At 48.3% G+C, this 13,287-nt stretch overlaps 1 protein-coding gene across 1 annotated transcript; it reads right to left on the reverse strand.

Annotated features, from left to right (window-relative positions):
* Positions 1–10,407: 10,407 nt before the first annotated feature.
* VC83_00095 (uncharacterized protein) lies at positions 10,408–12,955 on the reverse strand (the record flags this gene model as incomplete). The annotated part of the gene is made up of 2 exons (XM_024463792.1): positions 10,408–10,756; positions 12,810–12,955. The coding sequence occupies 2 exons, from the start codon at positions 12,953–12,955 to the stop codon at positions 10,408–10,410; spliced, it is 495 nt and encodes a 164-aa protein (XP_024328699.1).
* Between the last annotated feature and the right edge of the window lie 332 nt (positions 12,956–13,287).

Genomic DNA, 13,287 nt, shown 5'->3' on the forward strand with positions numbered 1-13,287 from the left:
TCAATCTCCTTAAGTACCTGAATCGGGTCCGACTCGGCTAACCTGCCTTCACCCTCACCACGTGACCGTGACTTGTCCGACTCAGATACCTTCCATCACTGAGGGAGAGGAACCCCCGTTGGGTCAATCTCCTCAAGTACCCGAAACGGGTCCGACTCGGCTAACCTGCCTTTACTCTTATCATGTGACTGTAACCTGCCCGACTCAGATCCTTTCCGTCACTGAGGGACACCCCCCCTGAGGGAGTGCTTTGTCTGCAAGGCATGCGGCTAGTATCATGTCCGCAACGTCTCCGAATGGTATCCGTGAGCGGAGCGTTCTTTGTTATCATAATGTTGGCTGGTAATTGCGTCCAGAACAACTTTGTTTGTCGTGTGCATCGGGAAGGTGCTTTGTTTGCCACAGTAGTCATCCTGAGGTGGTATCACGTTAGGGTCCATTTGGCATGTGAAACTGGAGCTCGCTTTTGTTCGATCTCACGTTCACTCTTGAGGTCTGAATCAGTACTGGAAGGTGTCCGCTACACGTTTGAGTAGAATTTTCGTAAACGTGAAAGAAGAAGTGGCCGTGCTAGCCCGATTCAGAGTTTATTGTTGTAAGCCAACATTTGAGTATTCCGCTTCACCCACTTCCTCTTGTTTTTTCCTTACAACAACAACGCCAGCAACCGTCCCGCCTGAGACCAGTAAGTGGCCCCTCCCCATCCGTTTCTTTATGATACTGATAGATTGGATAGTATAACTCCAATCCACATGAACGAGTAGGTGATGAGAGCGTGTTGGCGTGGTGTTGATAACTTGTGCTGGGCTGATGGAATCACAGATTCCAAATTTGAAGATGCCGGTTCCCACCCCCTCCGGGGCCCTTACTGTCGCCTTCCACGTGCTCTGTCTGCGCTGCCTTCAGGCCAAAGCCCGTGGGATCCAGTCCCATAACTGCGTCTGGTCCCCGACCAGTTCGAAGTGTGGGTACTGCACGACGCAGCACTCGCCTTGCGTCCCGGTAGGTTTTCTTGTGGGGTTCAGTGTTTGGTTTGGTTGGCCGTTGCTGACTTTGGTGGAGGCTGCCCTCGAGTCGGGGCTGGCCATGAGTAGACCCCCTTCCCCTTGTGTTGTTTTTGGTGCTGACTCTGGGCAGCAAATTCGGTCGTCGCTGTGCTGTCTCCGGATGGAACAGGAGAGCGTCCCTGCTCTCTTGGGGGAGTTGATGGCTGCTGTGGGCAAACTGCCCACCGCTGCCGCTCCCGTGGTCGCTCCGACTTGGGGTGATGGGAGGAAGGAGGGGGAGGATGGGGAAGTTGGGGCGGCCTACAGGGCCTAGGTGGGGGAAGACCCTGTGTCGGAGGGGACTCGGGCCTGGCCCTTCGCGTGGGGTCACTTCGACCCTTCGTCTCTCATGGTGGTAGCCGCTTGTTGCGACGCCAGTGAGACGTTTGGGAAGGGTGACTCCCGCAAGGGTTATGGTGGTGAGTGCACCCTGGCTCAGAGGGTATTTTAGTTTAGAGTCGCAGATAGCAACAACTCTATTTCTCCCGCTTTGTCTTGCCTTCCGTGATCGTAGTTTTGTTCCTCGCCCATCTCCCATGCCGTAACCCATCCGAGTAGTTCTCGATGTGGACCTGGTAACTCTGGGTATTCTGTGTGAAACTCTCTGAGTTTATGGGGAGAGTTCATGAAGTTCGACACTGGGTACCACTCCGGGTCCGGATCGTATCTGAACCAACTAACCCGGTATTGTAGTTGCTTCCAGCGGAGCCTTACGGCAAGGATCTTTTCCACTTCTCATTCCTCTACGCCGTCTATCACTTCGCTGCTAGGCTCAGGCGGATTCTGACCAGGTAGGGGGTTGTTCGGATCCTTCATGAGGACGTCTGGTGAGAACACATCATGTATTTGAGAACTGGTAGGTAGTTCCAATCGAAACGCGTGCCCAATCCGTTCCAACACCGTATATAATCTGACCCATTGTTGGCCCAACTTGCAGCTAGGGCGAGAGTTTTTCAAATTTTTGGTCGATAGGTACACTCTATCTCCTATGTCCCAGTCGATGGCCCTTCGGTGTCGATTCGCGTGCTTAGACATTTCCTCTTGTGCCTTTGCCATGTTTTCCTTTGCGTGGACCCATGCGGTATGCATTCGGTCTGCAACCGCCTTGGCTTCCTCTCGGTTTAGGGTCTCCCGGGGGTTGGTGCTTTTCGGAGTGTTCCAATCCCAACTCGTACGCGGATTGGTTCCGTACTTGAGTCGGTAGGGGGTCATGCCAATGGATGTGTGGGGGAGTGTCATTTGCACGTGGTCCATTATGGGGATGAGTTTGCTCCAGTTATCCTGATAATGGGATACGAAAGGCCTCAGTCTCTGATCGATGTATCGGTTCATGGTTTCCATCTGCCCGTCGGTCTGCTTATGATAGGCAGTTGACAGCTTAACCTTAACGTCGATAATTCGATAGAACTCCTGCCAAAAGGATGATACGAATTGGGGTCCGCGGTCGCTTACAATCGACTCCGGAGTGTGTCTGAATCGGTATATCCATTCGATGAACAATTGTGCCATTTGCTGGGCAGTTGTGGTTTTTTAGCAAGGTATGGTCACTGAACTCTTTCCGAGTCGGTCCATAAACACTAAGATGCTATCGTATCCATGCTTGTCCCTTGGGAACTCCTTGGAGTCCATGGTGAGGTGTTGCATAGGATATTCGGGTACGGGTAGTGGGTGTAGGAATCCTTGTTGCTTAGTGACATTGGTGTGAGAAAGCCGGCATGTCACGCAGTTTCGTACATACCGTAAACAGTCTACTTCCATCCTGACCCAATGATACTTTGGAGCAAGCAATTGGTAGGTTTTCCTGCCACTTGGATGTGCTGACGACACTTGATCATGCGCTTCTCGGATCAGTTTCGTACATAGGTCGGTGTGGCGATTTACACATAGGCAGCCTTTGTACAGGAGGAGCTGGTCGTTCATCGTGAATCCGTCCGGTAGGGGTTGTTTCGTGCAAGTCTCGGTGAATGGCTTCCGATTGTCTGCACATAGCGCCTCTATTAAATTGAAGGGCACCTGTGCCTTGGGGGTGTCTATCAGGTTAATTTGCCATCCGCTTTCTTTACGAATAGGATAGGGGACGCGAAGGGGCTGTTGCTGTTGATGATGAATCCCTTTTCCAGGTTTTCCAGCAGGTATTGCTTGGTAGCCTTAAGCTCTTCGGTGCCTTGTCGGTATAGCGGGGAGAAGGCGTTTGGTAAAGGAGCTTTGAGCTGTATCTTATGGTCGTATATGTGGTGTGGAGGGATCCGATCTGATTCCGACTTCGAAAAGACATCGGCATAGCTTCGGTGCATATGCGGGAGTTTCTGTTGGATGAGGTGAAGAGTTTCTGCATCCTCGTCCAATTCTTTTCATGAATGATCTGGTCGATTTCGTAGATGCTAGTCTGAAAAAACTCGGAGTCGCTTCGCATCATCTTGTGGTGGAAAGCATTTGCACTGATTTCACAGATATGCATGGGTGTAAACCTCTGTACTAGGGTTTTCTGCGGTGGGGGAGAAACCTCCTGGTTTCGTAGTGGGTTTGATGGCGTATCGGTGATCTCTTCGTAGTCGGAAATTATCACTTTCATTTCCATCGAGCGTCCGCCTGCGTGGCGTCTGTCTTCGCGGTGGATTGCGGAATCCCGGCGATTCGCATCCGACTGGTGTGCAGGATGTCTAATGGACGTTTCGCGTGAGTGGTAGGGCAAGGTGATCTCCTTGCTCCAGCTAGGAGTCGGCGGGTACTCCTTTGGCCATACTAACCAGCTCTTTGCAGAGTCGAGTAGTATTCGGAAGCGGCTGAAAAGCTTCTTCCCAATTATCACATCTTGTGCTCCGAGGTCCAGGAGTACAAAGGGGCAGTTATATATTCAGCGTCCTTCGACTGTTAAGTGTAACCGAATATACTCCGATACGTGGCCTTGGATTTTGTGCTGAAATCCACGTATGGGTACAGAGTAGGGTAGTTTCCGTATGGGGCTCTGAAGCGCTTTCGACAGTCATATTGCGAAAGGCTTGTTAATGATGAGGTAGCCATTTGCTCCTGTGTCTGCTAGGGACTTCGTTTGCACCCCGAGTCCATTCATACTCAGGGTCGTGTTGACTAAGAACTGGGTGCCTCCCAGGAGTTCTCGTAAGTCTAGTCCTCGCAGGTCACATTTGCGTAGACCTATGAAGGAGCCTTCTCCTAGGCCTCGTCATTTTCCTTGAGGGACGCATCCGATTGAAGTTCCACGGCTTCTTCCCATTGTTCTTCTGCCTCGGGGTCGTTACGGTGATTTCCTTGACAGTAGCGTTGAGCGGGCATTTGTCCTGGAAATGGCCGGGCTTGCCACACTTGAAACAGTTCCCTGAGGGTGCAGGGACTGTGGTTCTCACACGTTCTGGTATGGCTGGCTTGGGGAGGAACGCAGTTCAGGTGAACAGAGCGGGTGTGGCTCGAGTCGGCTTCAACGCTGACGCCTTTGCCGTATCCGTGGTATGTGTGGACGTCCTTGCGAGAGCGGGTAGCAGATTCAATTCGTTGTTCCGGCGCCGTTCCTGATTGAAGGCAGTAAGTTCTCGTACCATGGTCTGGTAGTCTCCATTCCATTGGTTTTTGATGATTGCGACGCGGCTGCGGAATTGGGGAGTCAACTTGTTCCACATGTACCGAAACCATTCTGACTCGGAGACTTGTCCTGTGATAGCTGCACTTTGGAAATGAGCCTTGAACTCTGGGAAGGTTTCGCTAGCATGCCCTTTCTCTCCCATTTGAAGGTCGTCGAAGAGGTTCCTGGCCTGCTCCGTCTCGTTGCCTGTGAGGTAGTATGAACCTAGTAGATCCATCATCTCCTCAGCACTGCGGAACCCATGCGTAGCGGACAGGTATTGGGGCTCTAGGTAGGTCTTCACCAGGCCGGTCGTAGTTCCCCATATCAATGCTCTTCTCGAGACGTTGGTAAGGCAGTGGTCCTCATTGACTACGAGTCAGTCCCGAATTGAAGCGCTCCATTGTAGGAAGGTATGTTCTATCCCATCGCTGAGAGGAAGGATTTTCTCAGAGATGGTTGATTTCTTATAGCGATTCGGAGGGTCCTCGGTGAGCATTCATGATGACCCTGGAATCGATGGAGAACGAGTGTTCCGAAGAGGCGGCAATTGAACCGTCTCAGGGGTGTTTCGTGTGCGAGGAGTTCGTTGCTCCATAGCTTCGACTGTAGGTATGGGGGCGTCCACCGGCGGTGTGGACGGGATTCTGGTCTGGGCTGCCGTAAGGGTAACTAGTAGATCCTTGACCTCCTGTATCTGTGCTTCGAGGTGGGCCATTCGACTCGGGATGTCTTCGGATGGCACAGTGGTCGTAGCTGCAGCGGTGGTTTGTCTGGTAGTCATTCTGGGCAGTTGACCATCATTGTCTTGGGGTATGTTTGATGTCGGCTTTTTCGACATATTGCCTCGGGTGTGTATTTGTACTGATACGAAAGAGCTTGACCAGTAGCTCGTAGCTATCAACGCTCTTGTCCACAATTTCCTCTGTGCTAGGAGGGGGTTCTTAAGGATCTCATATCTTATTTGGCGCCAATGCGTCAGCGACTTTACCAGCTTGTTCTGAAGAATCAAACCCTGATCCACTGGCTGTCCGTGAGATCTCTGGAATCACGGCTATTTGAAGTCGTCAGGTCTCTCCTATGAAACGTCACTGAGTCGCAGTCGATGGTATAACGGTAGTTCTCCTGAGTCGTTCCGGTGTGGGATACTATTTAAGTACGGCTGTCCCCAGCAGGCGTGATCTTTTTTGTATAATGTAAGGACACAGGGCACCCAGCTAACAGTAATAGCATATGAGAGTGCAAGTCAGAGGCTAAACGGATGCTATCCTATAACGTAGGTCGTGGCCATACCGGGGCCATGGCCATACTGGGATGGTGGGGTAAGCCACCCCTTCAAAATATGAGCAGCTTCAAAAAAATTGAAAATAGTTCTACCATTACCATGCTAATTCATCTATATCACTGTCAAATAGCTCCTCCTCACCCCCATCATCAATTAGATCAATTATAGATGTTGTAACTTGTGATATTTTCGACTTTTGTAGTTTTCGATTTTTTGCTCTGTTGTGAGGCTCTTGTACGCGTCAAACCACCCCTTCAACACCTGCTTTGTGACCCCATTCATCCTTTGTGCCTCAACCCTTCTTCCTAGCTTAACACGTAAGTTAGGATGCCTCTGAATGAACCGTGGCACCCAATCTTGCCCAAGTGGTAACTTAGGTAGTTGGAGTTGTGGTTGTTGAGTTTGTGTCTGTTGAGTTGGTCGGGTCTGCTGAGTTGGTCGGGACTGCTGAGTCGGTCGGGACTGCTGAGTTGGTCGGGACTGCTGCTGAGCCGGTTGGTTTGATGGGGTCTGCCAAGCCACTAGTTAGATATAGTCGATTTGCCAGTCTATAGCAGGTTTGATGGGCTGATGGTTGATTTGATTGAGTTGGTCAAGTCAGTGGGTCAGCTCACCTGGGTTTGGAAGACCCGACACTTGTTTGACCGGACTTCCTCTGCAACCTCACGTAATATGCGATGGCTAGGAGCGTAACCACTTGCAGTAAGATTTTTGATCCATTTTAAAAGGGTCTTTTCTTGGGTTTGGGAGAGTAATTGATGTTTTAAATGTGCTTCTTTATGTGAGGTATGTCGCCCTTTAATGCGGCTAACAACTGTATCAGGCCTTAGATGTAAGGCCTTTGCAGCAGCATTTGCAGTTTTATATAAACCAGATTTTACTCCAGCTACTGCTTCAAGTATTAGAATATCGCGTTCTTGAGCTTTTAAACTCCGTTTGCGTACCATAATAATGGGGTAATTGATAGGTTTGGTGTGTTGGTTGATGGGTTTGATGGGGTAGTTAAGTGCTCGCTTACCTCACCATCCCGGTATGGCCATGGCCCCGGTATGGCCACGACCTACGTTAGGCCTCTGTGAAGCTGTTGCTGTTGCTGCTTCTGCTTCTGCTACTTGCGACCGGAGTTCTTCTGTAGAGATGTGGAATTGACCCTTCAAAACAGCTCTTTTACCCTTCTTTTGCTCCCTTCTTTTCTGAATTATGTTGCGCAAGTTATCCGTCTCTCTTTGCTGTAGTATGTGGCGTGTGTTAAGCCTCTCTGTCTCATCTGCTAACTTATGAATATATCGCTTTGTAGGAGTGTTGAGAATGCCACGACTTATTGTAGAAGAGAGAACTGTATTTGCTTTGTGAAGTGTCTGAAAATGAGGAGGACTGCTATTCAAAAATACTTTCTCAAAAATATCATGCTCTGTTGGAGTCCTTGGCCGTTCTAAGGGTGCGTCTGTTGTAGGAAGTGTAGCTGCGCGTATGACTGTCTGTGGCTGGAATGGCTGTAACCCACTCCCTCTCCAAGCAGAAGTTATATTTGAATTTGAAAATGCAGCTGCTCTTGCTTGTATGTATGCATCCATCCATTCTGCTTTCTGTATGCATAGGAGCTGCACCTCATTAAGGTGCGAGAGGGCTGTTGTGAGGTGTTTTTTCAAAGGTCCAAAAATTGCAACATCAAGTGGCTGTAACACATGAGAGGTATGTGGAGGTAGTATAAGTAGAGATATGCGATTCTGTATGCAGTGTGATATGAAGCTCCCGCTTATATGGCTGTCATGGCCATCACAAATAAGGAGCCTTTGTTGTAGTTGTCCATTTGGAAGTGTTGCTTTTGCTCTTGTAGAGGGCTCAAAAACGCGTTTTAGCCACTCTAATCCATGAAGATTGCTTGTCCACCCTTTTGTATTTGCAGAGAAGTGCCATTTGCTTATAACGTCCTTTGGAATCCAGCTCTGTAGTACATTCTGTCCCTTGAAGATAATGAGGGGGTCGGTGGTTGTTCCATCCATGCAGATGCACTCAACAGCAGAGACCTCTTCCTCAGACATGTCTATTACAATCTGACAAGTGCACGCATTGTGTCCAGTCTCTCCACACTTCCCACAGCGGCATGCACACATTTCTTCCCTTGGCTTGCGACCACTTCTCGCCCTTATTTCCTGCTCTACTTGCTGCACAACATCCCTCTCATCCTGTAGACCCTGCGCATCCTGTTGAGTAAGTGATCCTCCTTGCTGTAGACGTGATTTTTTAGCCCTCCGGCTCTTGCTTATTACTTCATTTGCCTGTCGGAGGTTCTGGTTCTCTGCCTTTAACAATGCTAATTGATGCATTATTTGCGATGCACCCTTTGTAAACTGGTCAACAGCTGCATAGATTGAGGTTGGAGAGCTATTCTGATGATGCGCAATTCAGTTTTTAATGAAGGTAGACTGTGATGAGGCTTCAATTGGGTTATTTGGTGTTTGGGAAACCCAAGGTTGAGCAGTACCCGGGCGGGAGCTTTGAGGTGTTGGTGTCTTTAACTTAAGATCAAGTGCAGATATCACTCTCTCAGGGTCGAATGGAAGAAGCCCTGCTCCTCGGAACCCACCCTGAATGTTGCTTTCAGTCATTGCAGTGTTAAAGGCAGCGTGGAAGGCAGGAAAGAAGTCATCCTTAGTAATGTAAATAATATGAGCCCGCATCATATCTTCAATTTGCCGACCGTAAGCTCTCTTTAATGGGCCAAAACAGCCAACATCAAGTGGTTGGAGTATATGGGAAGAGTGAGCAGGCATACAAAGCGTAATAATGTTGTGTTCCTTGCAGTATTCCTCAAACTCATCTGAGTGGTGGCTCTCATGACCATCAAGGACTAAGAGGCGATAACCACCAACACTCCGGGTCTTTGTATGCTTCTCAAAATGCTGAATCCAATCCATGCCTCTCTCGTTTGTAGTCCAGCCATTTTCTGTAACAGCAATTACCCAATCGCTTGGAAATCCACTGTTCTCATACCAAGATGCAAGGTGGTTTTTGCCTGCAACAATGACAAATGGCGGCACTGCCCAACCTTGAGAACTAACACCTTGGATTACTGTAACCCATTCCCGATTGCCAGGCTGTACCTTCTTTGCTTTTGTATGCCCGTCTGAGCTTGTCACAACCATAGCAGTTGAGATAACGCCCATCATAAACCCAATCTCATCAAAGTTGTAGGTATCTGCTTCATTGATGCCATATTTTGAAATTGTGTTGGTAGAAGCTCAAACCAACAACGGATGACTTCTGGGTCCTCGCACTTAGCCCTCTGGTAGTCGTATTTGCGCTGGAAGCGTGTCCAGAGCTCTACACGCCGCTTAACAAAGTTTGAAGCCCAACGCGACCCGACGCGTGGCGCGTCACATGTTGCAAGTAGCCGATTTGCCATTCTTCAACAATAGACAACTGAGGAGGAAATCCTTTTGTAGCTAGGTCGAGTATGTATTGAACAAGGACTGATTCCTCTAGATTTGTCAATTTCCGTGAGTTGGCTTGGATATCGCGTTGTGAAGGTATGCCTAGTAATCAACGACCTAGCTTACAGTGGTCCACAGAAAAGTCCTAGCTACAGCTCGAAGGCGTAACTTTGGGTCGCTTTGTAGAGCTTGGATAGCTAGCAGTAATTGCCTTTCATCGTTTTTTGGCAGCATGTTTTGTTGTGGAGGAATTTAACATTTAGTTGGGGGTTATTGTCACCTGGCCGGTTCGCTTGTTTGGCCGGTTCGCTATACATGTACGTTATTCCCCCCTTAATACTAATGTAATGGTGTATTATAAATTAATATAATTGAAGTAATAGCATCATACTACAGTATTAACTATATTAAGGTATATATGATAGGGTAGAACAGTAGTAAATGGTCATGGTGTGGTAGAAATGTAGCGTTGAGAGGCATACTCTGTCATTGTGATTTTGGAAATTTCACTCAGCTTCGCCGCTATTTACCATACAAATACCGGTAGTAGCGAAAGGTGCGGAACTGGCTACAATCACGATGAGAATCGTAATTTTGGACCGTCATTGTAGTAGCCAATAGTGGTGTTAAATTACGTGGTGGCCCCATAACTTTATGGGAGAGTGTTGATGGTACCAAAACTGCAGCGAAGCCTACAGTAATACAGCACCTACAACCAGAACACAGGCTTCTACAGGCTTCTACCGTTCACCCTAGCACTTGTTTTATATCGCTACATAGGTATTGTATGGTAATACAGCATATAAGAGCCCATTTACAGCTTTTTACGAAGGTTGAGCTGTATACGGTCACTGCCACTGAGCAGAGTCGCTGAAGCTACGGTTGAGGTGGCACCGACGTTGCGACTGTGGGGGCTACGGCCCAATTCGGAGGAGTGGGTGCAGGGGTAGTTGCGGCCTGAGGCAGTGCAAAAATCGCTCATCGTGAATCTGGGGTGGTGAAGGTTATATTCTTGGGCAAAAACTCTATATACCCAGTTCCATCCCACGTGACCTGCCCAAGCCCAATCTAGAAACTCCCCCCATTCTCATATGTGCCTGGCATGTCTGAGCCAGCCCCGACGATGAGCAAAGGAAGCTCGTCGTTGGGGCTGGCTCGGACACGCCAGGCACAGCCCTCCTCGGGACAAACGGCGGTTGCCCCATCTTTGTCCCTCCTCTGGAGCCGCCAGGAGAACTTCTCCTTGACAGCCCAGTCATCCAGGGCGTGGGACCAAGCGTCCAAGTCAAGGAACTCGCTACTGTTGACAGGGGCAGCAAGTTCGGCAAGGAGGCAGGGGCAGGGGAGGTGGGGGAGTTTGTGCCTCACGTGAGGGCTTCTGAGGGGGGTTTCGAGGGGGTCGGAGGAGGGAGGGAGCCTGGGAGGTGTCAGCGGGGTTCTGTGGTGGACGGGAGGAGGTTTGAGGGTCTCAATTGACCCCTGACTTACTGTGCAATTGAGCATGTACTCTCAAATGAGAGTACGCCTCTCATTGGCTCGTTAACCTTTCCAAAGGAGGGTTAGCGGCCGACTGGGTAGATGGAGTTTTCTTACCAGTTTACTGGGTATATCGAGTTTTTGCCCTATATTCTTTTGCCCTTAATCCTATCCAATGGGGTCGAAAAATGGGTCGACCCCCCTAAGGTAGGTGCATACGGAGGCGTGTACCAAAAGTCCTTGCCGGGCTATCAGTGCCAAGGAATGTAGCGTTCGGGGCTAAAAATAGGGGTAAAGTCAGTAAATAGGCATCGTCAATTCATATTTTGTAGAGTAGAAGATAATACAGATATTAAATATGCCTTCATACTCTCTTGCAGCGCGAGCTCAAGCTATAGGACTCCGAGCTTATGGAGCTACATATCAGCAAATTAAAGAGAATACAAAAATTTCCGAGCGGCAAGTGCGATATTACATGGCTGAAGCACGCCGCCATGGATATAATCCAGATATCGACAAGCAATTACTCGATAAATATCTTATTGATGCCCCTCGGAACAGGACGCCCTCAGAAACTAAGTGCAAATGACGAAGAGACTCTTATAAAGAGTATAAAAATGGACCGGAACTCTCGAGAGAAGACAGCAGCAACAATTGGTTATGAAAATGGTGTGTCTACAATGACTGCTTTTCAAGTACTACAACGGCATAAACTGATAAAACGAAAGCCAACATGGAAACCAGGATTAACTAAAGCGATGAGAGAAGCACAACTACAATTCGCTCTACGATATGCACATTGGACTCTTACAGATTGGAAAAACGTTATATGGACAGATGAACATCTATTGTCCTTGGCCATCGACGTGGAGGATTTAAAGTATGGAGGACAAAAGATGAGAGATTCGAGCCATCTGTTATTCGCTCTCAATGGCACGGAGCGTCGGAATTCATGTGGTGGAGCTGTTTTACATACGATAAAAAGGGGCCATATCACATTTGGAAAAAGGAGACAGCAAAGGAGAAGAGAGAAGCAGCAATTGAAATTGAAGCATTTAATAATACAATTGAAGCACAATGCAAAGAGGAATGGGAACTTGAAAATGGAATACGTCGCCTTGGATTACGGAACTATAGAGGAAGGAAGCCAGAGTGGAAGTTTACAAAAAAGACAGGAGCAATGACCCGTGAGAAAGGAAAAGGAGGAATTGATGCATGGCGATACCGAAAAGTCATCCTTGAGCCTTTACTTCTACCGTTTGACAAGAGTGTAAGAAGGAAAGGCCAAATACTATTGTACAAGAAGATAAAGCACCATCTCATGCGTCAAAGTGGCAAAAGGCTGTCTTTGATAGGTTTGATATTCAACGGCTACTATGGCCAGGTAATTCGCCTGACCTTAATATGATTGAGCCTTGTTGGCCATTTATGAAGCAGGTTACTACTCGTAAAGGGCCTCCTACAACTCAGAAGACTGCAGAAATTGTGTGGAAAAAGGCATGGGAGGAGCTTGAACAACGGAGAATACAGGCGTGGATTGAGAGGATTCCACGCCATATTCAAGAGGTTATTGAGAATCAATTATAATAGTTAATAGTTCCTACGTGCCTTGCCATGTGTAGATATATCACTAACCCCTTCCTTATATCCATTTCCTCCTTGGAGTCTATTTTATGAAGCTACAGGTGCAAGTATCGTGAGTGCTCATTTTGACAGGGGTAGGCTATACCCCTGCCCGGCAAGGACTTTTGGTACACGCCTCCGTACAACAACATACAATTGCATACCTAAAGTAGTTTAGACCAACTCACGTGGTTGCACTAACTATAGAGAGAAAGGCCAATTTTAGGGTAGCCTGTGTCCGTGGCTTAACCTAAACCTATTCTAATACAGTCAAACCCTTGTTAAGACGATGGCATCCGTAGCAAGCATTTCCATCGTCTTATTGTATATATCGTTATATAGAGTAATATTATGTAAGCCACCTATCTAACGTAACCTGCTGCTGTGACTGTGCTCGAATAGCCTCAATGGCTGTTTGCAGCCGCTCTAGTGCCCGTATATGCCCCGTAGTAAGAGCATCCTGGCCTTCAGAATACTCAATCAGTATCTGGAGGGCATCCTGGGCCTCCTTTGCCATAGGCGCAGGCTGCTCAGGCTGCTCCTCCTTGTAATGGTGGGTGCACCAGATGTGAGAATCTAGCCACCCAAGGAAGGGATGATTTTACTAAGACAACACACTGTCTTAGGAAACAGAGCCAAAGGGTTGTAGCTTAGACTATTCCACAACGCAGCAATCAGGTGTGTGATGTAGTGAAGTGGTTCAGACAAGTTGCAACAAATGTTGAGTCTGGGAACTCAGGGGTAAGTCAGAGGTTAACACCTCACTGACTTTTCAGAAACAAGGAGTAACAAGATGAATGCTTGGAAGCTTGTAAAAGACGTGGAAGTATGTGATAGTCGATTTACTGT

This window comes from Pseudogymnoascus destructans, assembly GCF_001641265.1.
Source record: "Pseudogymnoascus destructans isolate 20631-21 unplaced genomic scaffold scaffold_1, whole genome shotgun sequence".
NCBI lineage: Eukaryota > Fungi > Ascomycota > Leotiomycetes > Thelebolales > Thelebolaceae > Pseudogymnoascus > Pseudogymnoascus destructans.